General features: G+C 41.8%; 1 protein-coding gene across 1 annotated transcript in view; it reads left to right on the top strand.

Moving 5' to 3' along the window:
• The first annotated feature begins 4177 nt into the window (after nucleotides 1–4177).
• nfkbie (NFKB inhibitor epsilon) overlaps nucleotides 4178–16289 on the top strand; it is a 33496-nt gene continuing 21384 nt past the window's right edge. The window contains exon 1 of the mRNA XM_008125081.3: nucleotides 4178–4690. Within this exon, the coding sequence (XP_008123288.2) occupies nucleotides 4326–4690 (365 nt within the window). The 5' untranslated portion in view covers nucleotides 4178–4325. The remainder of the gene's footprint in view (nucleotides 4691–16289) is intronic.

Genomic DNA, 16289 nt, shown 5'->3' on the forward strand with positions numbered 1-16289 from the left:
TGTATGAGTTAATGCATTGAAACTTTACGATAAGAAAGAACAACAATCATATGTCATAGTACTTAGGTTTCCCGGTTGCTTCTTTTCTTATCTGTTACCTTCACAATAGGCTTGAGATATGCTAGTTGTTTTTGTTTTTTTTTAGCAAACATGCATTGTTTTCAATATTATCTCTATTTTAATGCAATATATATTGGCTTGGCTTAGCTCTGAATGGGCAACTAAGAACCTGTTAGCTGAACCAAATATGTACTTCTGGCAGAAATTGGGGAGGGGGGATTAGTTACAGTGGGATCTTGATGTCTGATAGGATTTGGTTCCAAGATTCCCATGGATACCAAAATCCATGGATGATCAAGTCCCATTATTTACATAAGATAGTAAAACAATAACCCTTATATAAAACAGCAAAATCAAAATTTTCTTTTGGATTTTAAAATTTTGTCAAGCCATGGATGGTTGAATCTGTGGAATACAGAGAGCTGATTGCATATATATTGTTTTATATTTATTGTTAACTGTCTTGATTCCCTATATTGGGGAAAAGGTGAGATAAAAAGGGAAATCAATATATTCTGTGAACTGATTTAGTCCATCTCTCCCCATGAAATCAGATTTCCCCTATGAGCGGAAGCAAAGTTTGGAAAAAAACCCTGGGTTGACAAGTCATATACCTGTATGCTGAATATATGAAGGTTTTGAGCAAACAAGATATGTTATATGTTGTTGAAGGCTTTCATGGCCGAGATCACAGGGGTTGTTGTATGTCTTTCGGGCTGTGTGGCCATGTTCCAGAAGTATTCTCTCCTGACATTTCGCCCACATCTATGGCAGGCATCCATACCTCACAACCTCTGAGGATGCCTGCCATAGATGTGGGCGAAATGTCAGGAGAGAATACTTCTGGAATATGGCCACACAGCCCGAAAGACATACAACAACCCAAGATATGTTATTTTTAACAAAGTCTACATAATTTTTTGTCTCTTGAGAGCATGATATAGAAACAAGATATTTTATGGGAGAGTAGATGTTTTTGGATACACTTCTGAAGAATTGAAGATTCTGAAGAAAAGAAACACTTCTGAAGAATTGCTATATTTTGGGCATTACAGCGAGCCACATCCCACTGTCCCTTTCTCTCCCCGTTGCTGTGGAATTTGCATGACCCTGCCCACTGCTTCTCCCTTAACCTTTTCCTATTCTTTTCTATGGCACACAGCAACTGAACATACGATTTATAGGAGTCGTAGGGACTGGGATATATAGTCCAACTGCAATCTAAGAGCACTCTGAACCCCACCAACGATGGACCTGGAACTAACTTGGCACACAGACCCAGCATGACCAACTGTGCATACAGGGCGGGGGGTGTTGGGGGTGATTATCCTTGGTACATGGGAGTTGTAGTTCACTTTACCCAGAGACCACTGAACCCAACTACTGACAGTGGGGTGGGGAGAATTGAGCCATGATTCTGGGAATTGTAGTCCATCCACATTGTTATGTATTTTCTAATGGGAGCATTCATAAAAAGCAAAATCAAAGACTGCCTTTTTCTAATAAATAGTGTTATCAATTAAACTAAATTATATTACTTAACACCCCAAAATAAACAATGCCTTTTTCAAATAACCCGGGTACTGCCAGGTACCCAAGCTAGTCTATACACATAATAAAAGTTAAAAATGTGTATGTGTGTATGTGGCAGAGGTATCCACTCACACAGACAGCTATTAGCCCCCACAAACAGGCTATAGTTCCCAGTGCTGTGGAGCCACCAAATCACTCCTTCCCAGGACATTGCAGGTTACAGCGAGCACATACCAGTATTCCTTTCCCTCTCTATTTGCATGACCCCACTCACTGCTTCTCCCTTAACCCTTTCCTACCCTTTCCTATGGCACGCAGAAAACTGAGGATTTGATCAGCAAGTGAACATACTAGCGAGAGAGGTATGGGGAGAAGTCACCATGATTTATAGGAGTTGTAGGAACTGGGATATATATTCATTTGCAATCTAAGAGCACTCTGAACCCCAGCAACGATGGACCTGGAACTAACTTGGCACTCAGACCCAACAGGACCAACTTTGCATACTGGTGGGGTTTGGAGGTGATTGACCTTGACATCCAGGAGTTATAGTTCACCCATATTCAGAGAGCACTAAACCCATCTGATGACAGATCTGCACCAAACTTGGAACACACATTCAACATGGCCAACGGAGAACCCTGGTGGACTTGGGAGGTGATTGACCTTTATCTCTGGGTATTATAGTTCAGCTGTATTCTGTGAGCCCTCTGAACCCCACCAATGATGGACCAGGACCAAACTTGTCACACAGACCCAATACTGCCAAATGGTGGACTTTGGGGTGATTGCTCTGGGAATCTGGGAGTTGTAGTTCACCCTTACCCAGAGAACACCGAACCCAGCAGACAGGGCTGTAGCCAGAAATTTTTTTTTGAAAATGTGTGTGTGTGTGGGGGGGGGGGGGGTTGAACCCCTAACCCCCCCCCCCCTTCCTGGCTCCAGGCCTGTCAATATCTGCTTGAGATAGTGCCTGGAGGGCAAAATTGGGGGAGGGGGGTTGAACCGCTAACCACCCCCCCCCCCCCGATACAGGCCTGCCAGCAGATGACGGATCTTGACCAAACTTGGCACACAGACCCAACATGACCAACTGTGAATACTGGGGGAGTTTGGGGAGAACTGACCCAAGATTTTTGGGAATTGAAGTTCACCCACATCCTTATGCATTTTCTAATGTGAGCATTCATAAAAAAACAAAAGCAAAGACCGAGTTTTTTCAAAGGCATAACGAAACATATAAACCAAACTGACGTGACCAAATATCCAAAAACAAACAAAGCTCTTTTCAAATAACCGCAGGGTACCCAAACTAAGGTAAAGGTAAAGGTTTCCCCTGATGTTAAGTCCAGTCATGCCTGACTCTGGGGGTTAGTGTTCATCTCCATTTCTAAGCCGAAGAGCTGGCATTGTTCGTAGACACCTCCAAGGTCATGTGGCCGGCATGACTGCATGGAGTGCAGTTACCTTCCTGCAGGAGCAGAACCTATTGATCTACTCACATTGGTATGTTTTCGAACTGCTAGGTTGGCAGAAGCTGGAGCTAACAGCGGGCGCTCACTCCGCTCCCGGGGTTTGAACCTGGGACCTTTCGGTCTGCAAGTTCAACAGCTCAGTGCTTTAACACACTCCCTCCCTTGAGACTGCCCCAGAGGATCCTGTGGGATTAGTTGGGCTTCAATAGTTACTTGTATGGGTCTTTAGCCTAGATTTTAAATTGGTAAATAATTCAAAACGGCGCTCCATGCAGTCATGCTGGCCACATGACCTTGGAGGTGTCTCTACGGACAACGCCGGCTCTTCCGCTTAGAAATGGAGATGAGCACCAGCCCCCAGAGTCAGACATGACTGGACTTAATGTCAGGGGAAAACCTTTACCTAATTCAATTTTATAATGGTTTTTACATTTTTTATTATCATTTTATTATTATTAACGAAGTCTGACATGGATATACAGAACTGGGTACCCCTGTTACGAGCTGGTCATTGACCGTAATAAAAGTTTACTTACTTACTTACACTCTGCTCTCGGGATTTGAACCTGGGACCTTTTGGTCTGCAAGTTCAGCAGCTCAGTGCTTTAACACACTTCGTCACCGGGGCTCCTGGTACCCAAGCTAGGAAATAAAAAAAAAACTAGCATATTTATTTATATACCCAAGCTAGTAAATAAATAAATACAGTAGAGTCTCACTTATCCAAGCTAAACGTGCCGGCAGAAGCTTGGATAAGCGAATATTTTGGATAATAAGGAGGGATTAAGGAAAAGCCTATTAAACATTAAATTAGGTTATGATTTTACAAATTAAGCACCAAAACATCATATTATACAACAAATTTGACAGAAAAAGTAGTTCAATACGCAGTAATGTTATGTTGTAATTACTGTATTTACGAATTTAGCACCAAAATATCACGATATATTGAAAACATTGACTACAAAAATGGCTTAGATAATCCAGAGGCTTGGATAAGTGAGACTCTGCTGTATGCTTGTTTTTTTTTTTTTTAGCAAACATGCATTGTTTTCAACACTACCTCTATCTGGCCGCAAGAGGGCGCCGGCGGGCCTTCCCTCGGGGAGAGGCGGGGCTTGGTGCGACCTGGGCGGGGCCTGCTGTCTCCGGTTCGGAGGACCTGCTGCTCCGGCGGTTCCTTCTCGACCTGGGCATGCGGCGCCTTCCTGCCTCCTTCCCCGGGCCTTTCCTCCTCTGAGCGCCTTCCCCGCCGCTATGGCGTCGTCGAGGGGCGAGAGGGAGGCGCGGGCGGCGGGCTCCTGCTCCTCGCTGGAGGATGGGCAGTGCGACTCGGGCCTGGGCTCGCTGCGCTCCTTGCAGGGCCCGCTGGGCGAGGACCAGGGCCAGAGCCAGCCCCTTTCCCCGGCTCCCCGCGGGCCCTCACCGGGCAAGGAGGCTCCCACCGAAGCCGACGAGAGGCTGGACTCCAGCTACGGCTCTGCTTCTTTAGTCGAGGCCTTGGCGGCCCTGGAGGAGGTCCCCAAAGAGGAGGAGGAGGAGGAGGCAGAAGAAGAAGAAGGAGAACGCCTCAGACAGCAGCTGCTGGAGACCTTCGCCTTCGTCTCAGAAGAAGGAGATACGTGAGTGACAACAACACCCCCAATTAAGTTCCATTGCCATTTTCTTCCTCATCATTAGGCATCATCACAAAAACTAATTGGAGGTGTCGAAGGCTTTCATGGCCGGAATCACAGGGTTGTTGTGTGCTTTCCGGGCTGTATTGTCCTGTTCCAGAAGCATTCTCTCCTGACGTTTCGCCCACATCCTGCCATAGATGTGGGCGAAACGTCAGGAGAGAATGTTTCTGGAACATGGCCATACAGCCCGGAAAACACACAACAAACCTGATGGGAGTTGTGACACAGTAACATCTGAAAGGCTGTAGTTTGTCCTGTTTGTTTACTCAAGAAGGTTTTGACTTCTGCATTGCATATCTATGATGTTAAAATGGGCTTTAACCTTTCCCCAGTCTCAGAGCCACAAGTGCTGTTGCCATTCCTATTATTCCCAGTCTGTGTGGTGGAGAATCAAAAGTGATGCCAGTTGTGTTGTCGAAGGCTTTCATGGCCGGAATCAGTGGGTGACTGTGAGTTTTCCCGAGCTGTGTGGCATGTTCCACAGTGGCAAAGTGTGTTAAAGCACTGAGCTGCTGAACTTGCAGACTGAAAGGTCCCAGGTTCAAACCCCGGGAGCGGCGTAAGCATGTTAGCTCCAGCTTGTTAGCTCCAGTGTGTTAGCTTCTGCCAGCCTAGCAGTTCGAAAACATGCAAATGTGAGTAGATCAATAGGTACCGCTCCAGCGGGAAGGTAACGGCGCAGCGCTCCATGCAGTCATGCTGGCCACATGACCTTGGAAGTGTCTCTTCGGCTTAGAAATGGAGATGAGCACCAACCCCCAGAGTCAGACATGGCTGGACTTAACGTCAGGGGAAACCTTTACCTTTTATTTATATACCGCCTTATCTCCTCAAAGGACTCAGGGCAGTTTCCAACATAGCAAGGAAACCATGCAACAATTAAAAACCATATAACAACTAAATATAATACAATAATGAACATAAGTAGACAAAACATACAAATCAATCAATTAACACAGACTTAGGAACTAATGACAGAATACTCCTTCAACTAGCAAAATATTCTCTTCTGTCGTCTCGCCCACAGGTATGGCAGGCATCCTCAGAGGTTGTGAAGTCTGTTGGACCTAGGCAAAGTGGGGTTTATATCTCTGTGGAAAGTCCACAGTGGGAGAAAGAATTCTTGTCTGTTAATGTTGCAATTAATCACCTTGATTAGCATTGTAAAGCTTTGCAGCTTCAAGGCCTGGCTGTTTCCTGCCTGGGGGAATCCTTTGTTGGAAGGTGTTAGCACGCTCTGATTCTTTCATGTCTGTTTTCAGAGTGTTTTTCTTTATTTGCTGTCCTGATTTTAGACCACTATGCCAGAATACACAGAGAAGCCATTGAAATCCACAAGCATGTGGATTCAACAGAAAGGAGGAAACCACATGAAAATGAACAAACTCTGGCTACCAGTATTAAAAAACTGTAAAATCAGAACAGTAAATAAGGAACAACACTCAGAAGACTGGGGAATTCCAGACATGAATGAACAGTTAACATCTCCCAATAAAGGATTCCCCCAGGCAGGAAGCAGCCAGGCTTTGAAACTGCAAGGCTATTCAGTGCTAATCAAACTGGCCACTTGCAACATTCACACTTGCCTCAGGCAGACAGGAGTCTTTTCTGCCACCCTGTACATTTTACAGATATTTAAACCCCACTTGCCTAATTTCCAACAGACCTCACAACCTCTGAGGGTGCCTGCCATAGAAGTGGGCTTAAGGCTCTGAGGAAGTAACTCTGGGATTAATGTTGGGAGTCTGGGTTTGGCCAGGTTTTAGGCTGCATTTACATGGCAGAGTTAATGGCACGTTGACACCACTTGCACTGGCTTGATGCTATAAAATCCAGGCAGCTGTAGTTTCTTGAGGTATCTCTACCCCCCCCCCCCCAGCAGAACGGATGGGTTTAAGGATCCTAAGCAGGTGGGATTGTGAAGAGGGAAATACACTTTGTTTTGTCAGTTGTCATCACACACCTGGAATGACTATAGTTTGACACAAGATTCCAGGGCTCAATGCTGTGGTATCCTGGGATTTCTAGTTTGGTGAGGCACCAGTATGCTTTGGCAGAGAAGGTTCAAAGCCTTGTGAAGCTACAACTTCCATAATTCTATTGCAGAGGGTCATAGTACTGAAAGTGGGATCAAACTGCATTCCTTCTACAGTACAGATATCCCCATACTGCAGGGTGAGGGAGCCTAGGCAGTGTAAGGTAAAGGTAAAGGTTTCCCCTTGACATTAAGTCTAGTCGTGTCCGATTCTGGGGGTTGGTGCTCATCTGCATTTCTAAACTGAAAAGCCGGCATTGTCTGTACACACCTCCAAGGTCATGTGGTCGACATGACTGCATGGAGTGCTATTACCTTCCCGCCAGAACAGTACTTATTGATGTACTCACATTTGCATGTTTTCGAATTGCTAAGTTGGCAGAAGCTGGGGCTAACAGTGGGAGCTCATCCTGCTCCTTGGATTCGAACCACCAACCTTTCAGTCAGCAAGTTCAGCAGCTCAGCTGTTTAACCTGCTGTTCCATCGGGGGCTCCTAGGCAATGTAATATACAGTAGAGTTTCACTTATCCAAGATAAATGGGCCGGCAGAACATTGGATAAGCGAAAATCTTGGATAATAAGGAGGGATTAAGAAGAAAGCCTATTAAACATAAAATTACATTATGATTTTACAAATTAAGCATCAAAACATCACGTTTTACAAGAAATTGACAGAAAAAAGCAGTTCAATACACAGTAATGTTATGTAGTAATTACTGTATTTACGAATTTAGCACGAAAACATTGCAACATTTACTACAAAAACAAGGACTACTAAAAGGCAGACTGCCTTGGATAATACAGAGCCTTGGATAAGTGAGACTCTACTGCAGGGGTCCCCAAACTAAGGCCCGGGGGCCACATGCGGCCCATCGAAGTCATTTATCAGGCCCCCGTGACGGTGACTCCTTCCTCCGCCTTTCCCGCCTCCTCCCTCACCTGTTGCGCGCCTTCTAAAGCTTTGCTTGTTTATAATGGTATTTTAATTATTATTTAATTAATAATTTACTAAAGGGTGCTTTGCCAGTGCTTTTGGTGCACAAAGGCAAAAAGGGGGTTGGACTAAATGGCCCAAGGGGTCTTTTCCAATCCTCTTTATTATTATTATCATTATTATTATTATTATTATTATTATTGGCACAAAGACACAGTATAATACAGCAAACAAGAGAGAGAGAGATATATGCTGGATTTCACAAAATCACAAGTTTAATACTTGCCCGGAGTTTAGGACTGTGTGATGTATGATGATGATGTTGATGATTAACAACATTGAGGCTGGGTGGCCATCTGTCAGGGGTGCTTTGCTTGTGCTTTTGGTGCACAAAGGTAGAAGGGGGTTGGACAAGATGGCCCAAAGTGTCTCTTCCAACCCTCTTTATTATTTGTATTATGATTATGATTAACATTGAGGTTGTATTTCTTCCCATTTGGGTTTTTTTTACTTCAAAATAAGAGATGTGCAGTGTGCATAGGAATTTGTTTATAGGGTTTTTCTTTCAACTGTAGTCCGGCCCTCCAACGGTCTGAGGGACCGTGAACTGGCCCCCTGTTTAAAAAGTTTGGGGACCCCTGCTCTACTGTATATATAAAAACACTTAAAACACATCATTTTGTCTCCTGCACACTTATCTGATCTTTATAAGAACATCTGACATTTTTCCAAGTGTTATGTGATTGGGATCTGGAGTAGATGTTAGGGAGAGAATATTGTGAAATATCTTTTTCTCTTCCCAACTTCCCTTGAGTCGGCACAATTAGATTAATGCAAATGTTCTTTGGTAGGAGTTGTTTGTTTACTTATTTGTACAAATAATGACTAGTTTGGCATATATAACTGCTGGGATCAGTTGTTGTCAGCTTTTTTGTTATTTTTTTCTGTTCTATGGCCCCGTGGAATAGGCCAGATATGGGGTGCTTCCACAATAGAAATAATGCATTTTTGGTACTACTTTTTAACTCATATGCCTCATTGAAATGGGATACTAAGAGATGTCATTTGGTGAGGGATCAGCAGTCCGGGTGGGAAAGCTAAAGACTTTGTAAAATCACAGTTCCAGTGATTACGTAGCATAGGGCCATGACAGTTAAAGTGGTATTAAGCTGCATCCATTCTACACTGTAGATGCAACCAAGTAGACATGAAGACCAGGGTGAATTTGAAAGACTGTCTGAATCAGAGGAGGTCCCTGGCAGATATCCACCCTGTCTCCAAAAAGCATTGTTGCTTTTGTTTATAAGGCTGTGACTGCACATGGATGCAGAACCATTCCCTCCATTCCATGCTTACCCTTTGAAATTAAAATAATTTTCCCCTCCTTCTTTTAAAAAGTAAATTTGGGGAATCCCATGTTGACCTGTCTTAAGTGGTCTGTGCTTTTTATAGCCGCCCTTGTAAACTCTAGAATGGGGGTGGGCCTTGCAGATTAGTGTGAAATGCTGATATCTTAATCCCACGTGATTCCTACTTTTGTGATGTGGTGCAACTGAATTTCTCTCATGCTCTTCCTCTGAGCCATCTGTTCCAAGTTAATGTGTGTGGTTTTGCAGCTTGTGGCTTACAGTTAGCTGTTTTTCCGTGGACTATAACAGGCCAAGTGTGACCTTGTACAACTGGAGGTGTGGTAGGGGAGATTCTTCACATGAAGAAACCACAAGCTGTTCTATAAATATTAAGTAGACTCATGATTCCCCTTTATCCCAGGTTTGGTAAGCTTGAGACCCATTTACACTATCCAGTTATAAACTTTGACTGCCATGGTTTCATCCTGTTGAATCCTGGGATTTGCAGTTTAAATAGAGGCATTTAGAACTATCAGCCAGTGCCTCATCAAACTACAAATCCTAGGATTCCATAGAATGGAACCATGGTGGTTAGAGTGGAATCACAGTGTTATCATTGTGGAGTATGAATGGACTCCTGTTCTTCTTTCTATCTGTTCTTTGAGTACAAAAGAGAAGGAATTGAGAAGGAATACCTGTCTGTGGAAAAGGAGATGCAGTGCTAAACTCTTGTGACAGTCATACTTTGCTTCCTCAGCTCTTCTTCTGCTCTCAAGTGCTCCCCCAAGCATATAAAATTAATTGTTTTGTAGTTTAGCTCCCAAAAATGATCATACTAGCTGCAGGATTCCAGAAGCTATATTTAAATAATGAAACTATTCCATGCTCTGTGTTCTTCAGAACTGAGTGTGAAGCAGAAGAATAGCTTCCTTGAGTCCTTATAATGCAGTGGTCCCCAACCTTTTTTTGACCAGGGACCATTTTGATTTTTTGTTGTTGTTAGCAGGGACCACAAGGTTCAAGAATAATAAACTGTATTCATCTAAAAATAAACTTTAATCAAAACTTTTAACATATTTGTTAAACTTAATAGTAACATGAATTAAGAGTACTATTATAATATAAAAAGAACATTTTAGTAGAAAATTGAATTCAGTTTGCATCAATATGATTTTTGAGTTTGCATCTTCTTTATAAGTTGGGTAATCCTGGGGCTAATATTGTTTAAAGCTACACGCATATCATCACTTACTTTCAATCAATTCCTGGACTTGTTTTTAATTACTAACAAAGCAGAAAACCTTTGTTCGCATAAATAAATTGTGGAGAAGAGCATAAGATAGTGCAAAGCTATTCCTTTAATTTTAGTATAAAATTGATTTTCTACACCAAAACTCCTCAAGAGAATTAGATTCAAATTCAACCTTGCAGTTTCTACCATTTTGAAATTCAATGAGCTCTTCCTGGATTTTTTCTCCAACCTCTCCAACATTCCAATCATCATTAAATAAGTCAAAAATTAATATGAATATTGAGGACTCATGGTCAGTAAAACTACTGGAGCAATTGAATCACTAATCAGCAAAATGGTATCACTGCCACAGTCGAGCAAGACAAAAAAAAATGCATGTAACTGACTGATGCTGGGTGGCATAAGTACGTGACACATGACATCAATACCTTGCCCACCCCTTGCCTTCTGCGCTCACCCAACATCCTACTTGCCAGCGCCGCCTGCATAGCAATGGATTCATTAAAATGAATAAAGATTTAAAAATTTAAATGTTTCATGGACCGTATTTTAGTTCTTGCAGACCACTGGTGGTCCATGGACCACTGGTTGAGAGCCACTGTTATAATGGGAGAAAGGTAAGATAAAAATAGATAAGTGCATTCTGGAAGAAAATACAACACAGAGGAAGGGTTCCTTCATCTCCTTTCTGTCTTTTCCTTTTCTTGCATAACCCCGCTCCCTCAGCTTTTCAGATATCTTTGGTGCGAACCTCTAAAATACAGACTTGCTGCCATCATGTCTGGTTACTGTTGACTCTTTAATTCCATTGGTCATTGCTGATCCTTTGGGTGCAGCTTCGTTATAGAATTAATGCAGTTTGACAGCATTTTAACTGCTGTGGCTCAGTGCTGTGGAATTAGGGAAATTGTAGTTTTGCAAGGGCATTCTCTACCAAACTGCAGTTCCCATAATTCCATAGCATGAGCATGGCATTTAAAGTTGTGTCAAACTATTCATTCTGAAGTGTGGATGAAGCCTTTATTTTCATTTGGGTTATGCCAACCTTCTGTAGATTCTGCTGCCAATCAAAAATTGAGTGGAGAAAGGCCACCAATCTAATCAAACATTTTTTTGGTGGACTGTGGGCAGGGAGGCAATAAGACAGGTGTCCTTCAAGCTTCATGGACTTTCTTAGTTGGAGACTTAGATGTGAGCAACACCTCTGCTGCAGGTATCTTTAGCGTCCCTAAAAAGTAGGTCCCAAACTTTGGTCCTTCGGGTGTTTTGGATTTCAGCAGCCAGAATTCCTGATTTTTGGGCAACATGGTCAAAGTTCCTGGGCACTGAACTCCAACAAAACACACACAGGACCAAAATTTGGAGATGACTGGTTTAGACTAAGGGTGAGAATTGTGAACTATTCCAGATATTGTAGAAACAGAAGCCCTACCATTCTTCCTCGCTAGTTATGCTGGCTAGGGCTGCTGGGAGTTGCAGTTAAAGAACATCGGAAGGATCTATAGAGCAACTTTCACAAACCTTTTGCCCAGGCTTGCTGCCTGGGAATGAGAGACCAGAATATTTGGAGTATGTGAGATTGTGGGTGTTTGTCTGTAGGTTGCTTTGGCCTATGGAAGTAACTGGTCACAATGTAAGTTGGTCACATTTTGTCTTCCATAATGTGGTGTCCTTGACTTGGAGGAGAAGCTGTTGCTGCTCCAGCTCTTCTTACTTTAATTTAAATCCCATTTCCCTCCTCATCTTTGGACTCAAGGCAGTAGTCCAGTATAGTTAGCCATCACCACTTCCTAATCTTCCAATGTCTTTTTCTTCTCTGGCTGCATAGTTTGCTCAAATATTTTCTGTTGCCTTTGCAGTGCTTTCAAGAAGAGAAATCAAACTAATCAAGCTCGCATTTGGTTCCTGGTCTGATTAAAGGAGGAGCTTCTGTCCTTGGTCTATAAGTATTTTTCACGTCAGACCTGTGATTTTTTCATTAAGCTGTTTCTCAGCAGTCTCCACTGGGAAATATCACTTCCGTATAACAATAGTTATGATGAAACAACAGAAGTTTGTGGCTTCAGATTTCTGCTTCCTGTTTTTTTAAAGCTGCCATGAGGGGACTAGAGTTGGTTCTAGAGTGGATCAGTGCTATCCTCCCCTCCATATTTTCCAATTACTAAAAGGGCTGTACTTGCTGGACGATAATGGAAGTTATAATCTAAAAATGTGAATTTGTCTCTGTCCTGAAAAGGGTGTTGATATGCTTGGCTCTAAGAACCAGCATGGTGTAATGGTTTGAACATTAGACTACAACTCTGGAGACCAGCCATGGAATCTCATTGGGTGACCTTGGAAAAGTCACAATGGCAAATAGAGACTGGATCATATGTGTATATGACATGACTTGTATATGACTTCTTAAAATGTCAATTGCAGATAGAAATGTTGAATGCCTCCATTACAGATGATTTCTCTTATTTCTTGTTGTTTAAAATATGATTGACCCATCTTTGAGGGCTGTGCTTCCACAAGGATGTTATCATTACATCACAAAAGAAATGCAGTTACGTACTTCAAACCACATCAAAATATGTAAAAGGCAGGAGTAAGAAATAATTGCCAGTACAATAAAATATTAGCATCTGACTTGGCATAGTAGCATTAAAACTAGTGAAATAATTCAGTATCACGTCATTTTGCAGCAGCAGCAGCAGAGTAATATTGATTAGGGTGTGCACAGTGCCATTTTTCAAAATGGGATTCAGGAATCTTTAACTGACTCATTTATTCCCCTTCCCTCTCCTGCCTGCCCTGCCCTATCTTCTGGCTTATGTGTACTCCTGCCCCAGTTCATTTGGCTTGATAACCGTGTAGAAATGCAAAAGCTTAGGAACAGTATTTTTTTATTAGCAAAAAAAACTTTTTAAAAATTCCTATAAATTGTGAGATGTGTGTATCTTTATGAAAGTTGGCTGGAATGATGCCCTTCTGCTGCTCCTATACAGTCACTGTGGAGAAATTCCAAGGGATACCTTTTTGGGTTTTTTGTAAAGGAAATTTTTATATCTAGAGACTTTTAAGAATTTTCTAAAAATCAGTGGATGACCCAAACGTTCTGAAACTTGGTGGGCTTGCAGTAGTAAGTGTGTCCTCCAAGTGTGGCCATTTTCATCCCGATAGCCCTTAAAATGACAGAATGGGGAGCCTCAGAAGTTCCTCCATTGCTGCCAATGGGCTGGATTTTCCCGGAACAAAAACGGAACTTCCGGCTAACAGATCGAAAAATGGTATTTGAGAGAGCAACCTTCTCAAGCCTTCTCTATTTGATGTTTACCTGTTTTAATATGTGTCATTTTACATCCTGAAGTATATGTCTAAAGCAGTGGGAGGGCTGCAGACCATGTGACTGACTCGGTGACGGTTTAGAATGTTCAGTTTTAAAAGGATGACAGTTAAAAGAGGTTGAGCCTTGAGCCTGTTAGAAGTCAGTTGAGCCTTGAGTCAGCTAGGTAGAAGTCTGTTGGAGTGCGAAAGGCAGTGTAGAAGCTTAGAAAACTTCCTACACTGTTATTAAAGAGAGTACACTATTATTAAAGACGGCTTAACAAAGCAATACAGTTTGTAAAGAAACTGTTAAATGTTATACGTTTAAGATACAAACTGAAATGTTTTGAAGTTTTTTAACCACACAAGAAATGTGCCTGTATCTTTAAATACATGAAGTTATCAGTAAACAAACTTGTTATCTTTAAAAGAAGTCTGTTTGAACCTTTCTCTGCTGTAAACATCAAATAGAAACAAAATTTCTACATGCCCAGTGATTATACATTACCAGATAAACTCTGCTATCCCATTAGGCTGTGATTATAACAGGTCATAATCTCTACCCTGGTGGGTTGTGATCCTAACAGATCATAATCCATCCAAGTCCCAATACTTCCGGTCATCCATGTACATCAGATGCGAAATTTTGTGAGATTTCTTAGATGTTTGATAGCTGAGATTTGTTTATGTAAGATTGTTGACAGAGGGATCATGGCAATAATGAAAAGCAGAGGGGACAATGAGTCTCCCTGGAAAATTCCTCTTCTGATGTTGACAAGTCCATAGCTTTCATTTCCAACAAACAGTTCAGTTTTTCCAACAAATTATTATTTTTATTATTTTATTATTTTATTATTATTATTATTATTATTATTTCTGTCAGTTAATTGTGAGGCCTCCAAACACCATAAACATTGACAAGCCTGAACCAGAAGATTGATTGTGACATTGTGGCATTGTTATGGAGTCTTAATATTTATATGGCTATGAGCCACAAGGAGAGGCAGGTCATAAATTATGATGATGATGATGATAATGATTATGTTGCGGAGAGGGGAAACAATCTTGTTATCAGTTGGCAGAATTTGTCAGAGCAAAAGTCCTAGGCTCTATACTTCAGACTTCAGGATTCTAGATAAAATTCAAAAGTATCTGAATGCTGTCTCATTTTTTGTTCTTCCGTGCTCAGAATCTTCAGACAATGTAGTTACTGCATTACTACTTTAATAACTGCATTCCCTTCTGAACTGCTGAGACTAAAATGGTTGGGCAACTTCTAGCTGTCAATGAGTTGCGTACTCAGACTGTAAATTATATGTCTTGGCTTTCCAGAAATAAGATTGCCTTTTCAGGAAAAAATGGTCTGGCTACAATCATACATTACGGAACCTGTTGGTTTTGGATAGGGCTCTCTATTCCACAGGTATCTGTTAGCAAGTTCAATAGGGATCTTCTTTACTATCTATAAAACAACAGTTAATCACATAACGTGAGTAGAAAGATGACAAGGAAGGTGATGACCAAAAGAGGAAGGTGAATGAGTTGACCATTGGGCAGATTGAGACGGTTGCTTTGGGTGACTGGTTTCAGGTGTTTTACAAAAACACAATAATTTTTTAATGTTTTATTGCAATTCACTTACAGGGAGAGGTGCTTGTGGATTTTTTCTCTATCAGGTTCCAAAATAACTTGGCCAGCCTTGAGTTCTGCGGATCTAGATTTGGGTTAGGCAAACAATACTATTTTTCATTCCATCTGAAGAAGATAAATATTTTGGGGCTAGCTCTGGAAAAACACTGCAGTGGTCTCTTGCTTCAACCAATGGAGGAAGGTGATTGTCCAATTTTGCTGGTCAAGGATAGATTCAGAACACCATTAGAGTATGTCTGCCATTTTGCTTTGCCTTACATAAAAGAGCAAACCTTGTAGGGTTCATTTTATTAAGTGTGGGATTCCCCTGTGCTCCCTGCTTCAGATTAAGATGCAGTGAGAAAATGATGTGGAAACTGTGGTAGCTATTTTAGTAATGTAGAATACACATGTGGTCTCCAGAGGGAGGCTGAGATGTCAGGGAAGCCTAAACTCTTATTATGTGGTTAGTACTGTGTACTCTCCTGACTGATGGGAAGTCATGTGTTGGTGACGTCTAGACATGAGGTGTTTAAAAATAGATATGGGAAGGTCAATGAGTTTATTTAAATGTTCTCTTGGAGGGGTTTTTATTCTTCACATGGTGATGCCACTAGGTGAGTAGTAATTAAGACTACTGAAGCTAATGTTCTCCAGCTTCACTTCTTTCTGATGTGTTGGGCTATAACTCACATCAACCTCATCAGCAAGGCCTATGCTGGTTGGATGATGAAAGATGAGGTACAATGCACCTGGAGAAAACTAGCCTGTTGAAGGTTAACGTAACTTAAAATTTGGAGTATGTGGCTATGTTTTAAGTCTAACTGGAAGAGAGAAGAAAAATAATTTTGTGAAGTAGAACTGCAGCTTGTAGATTGGTCCATCAAAATGTTTTAAATCACCTTAAAATATATCCCAGAATAATTGGGCAAACCACTTTGACTAGGACTCAAAGAGGTCAGGGTTCGAACGGCAATGAACCCACAAAAGGGAGAATACAAATAAGTCTCAGAGCAAATGTCCTTTTTGCTCA

The sequence above is a fragment of the Anolis carolinensis genome, chromosome 1 (assembly GCF_035594765.1).
Source record: "Anolis carolinensis isolate JA03-04 chromosome 1, rAnoCar3.1.pri, whole genome shotgun sequence".
NCBI lineage: Eukaryota > Metazoa > Chordata > Lepidosauria > Squamata > Dactyloidae > Anolis > Anolis carolinensis.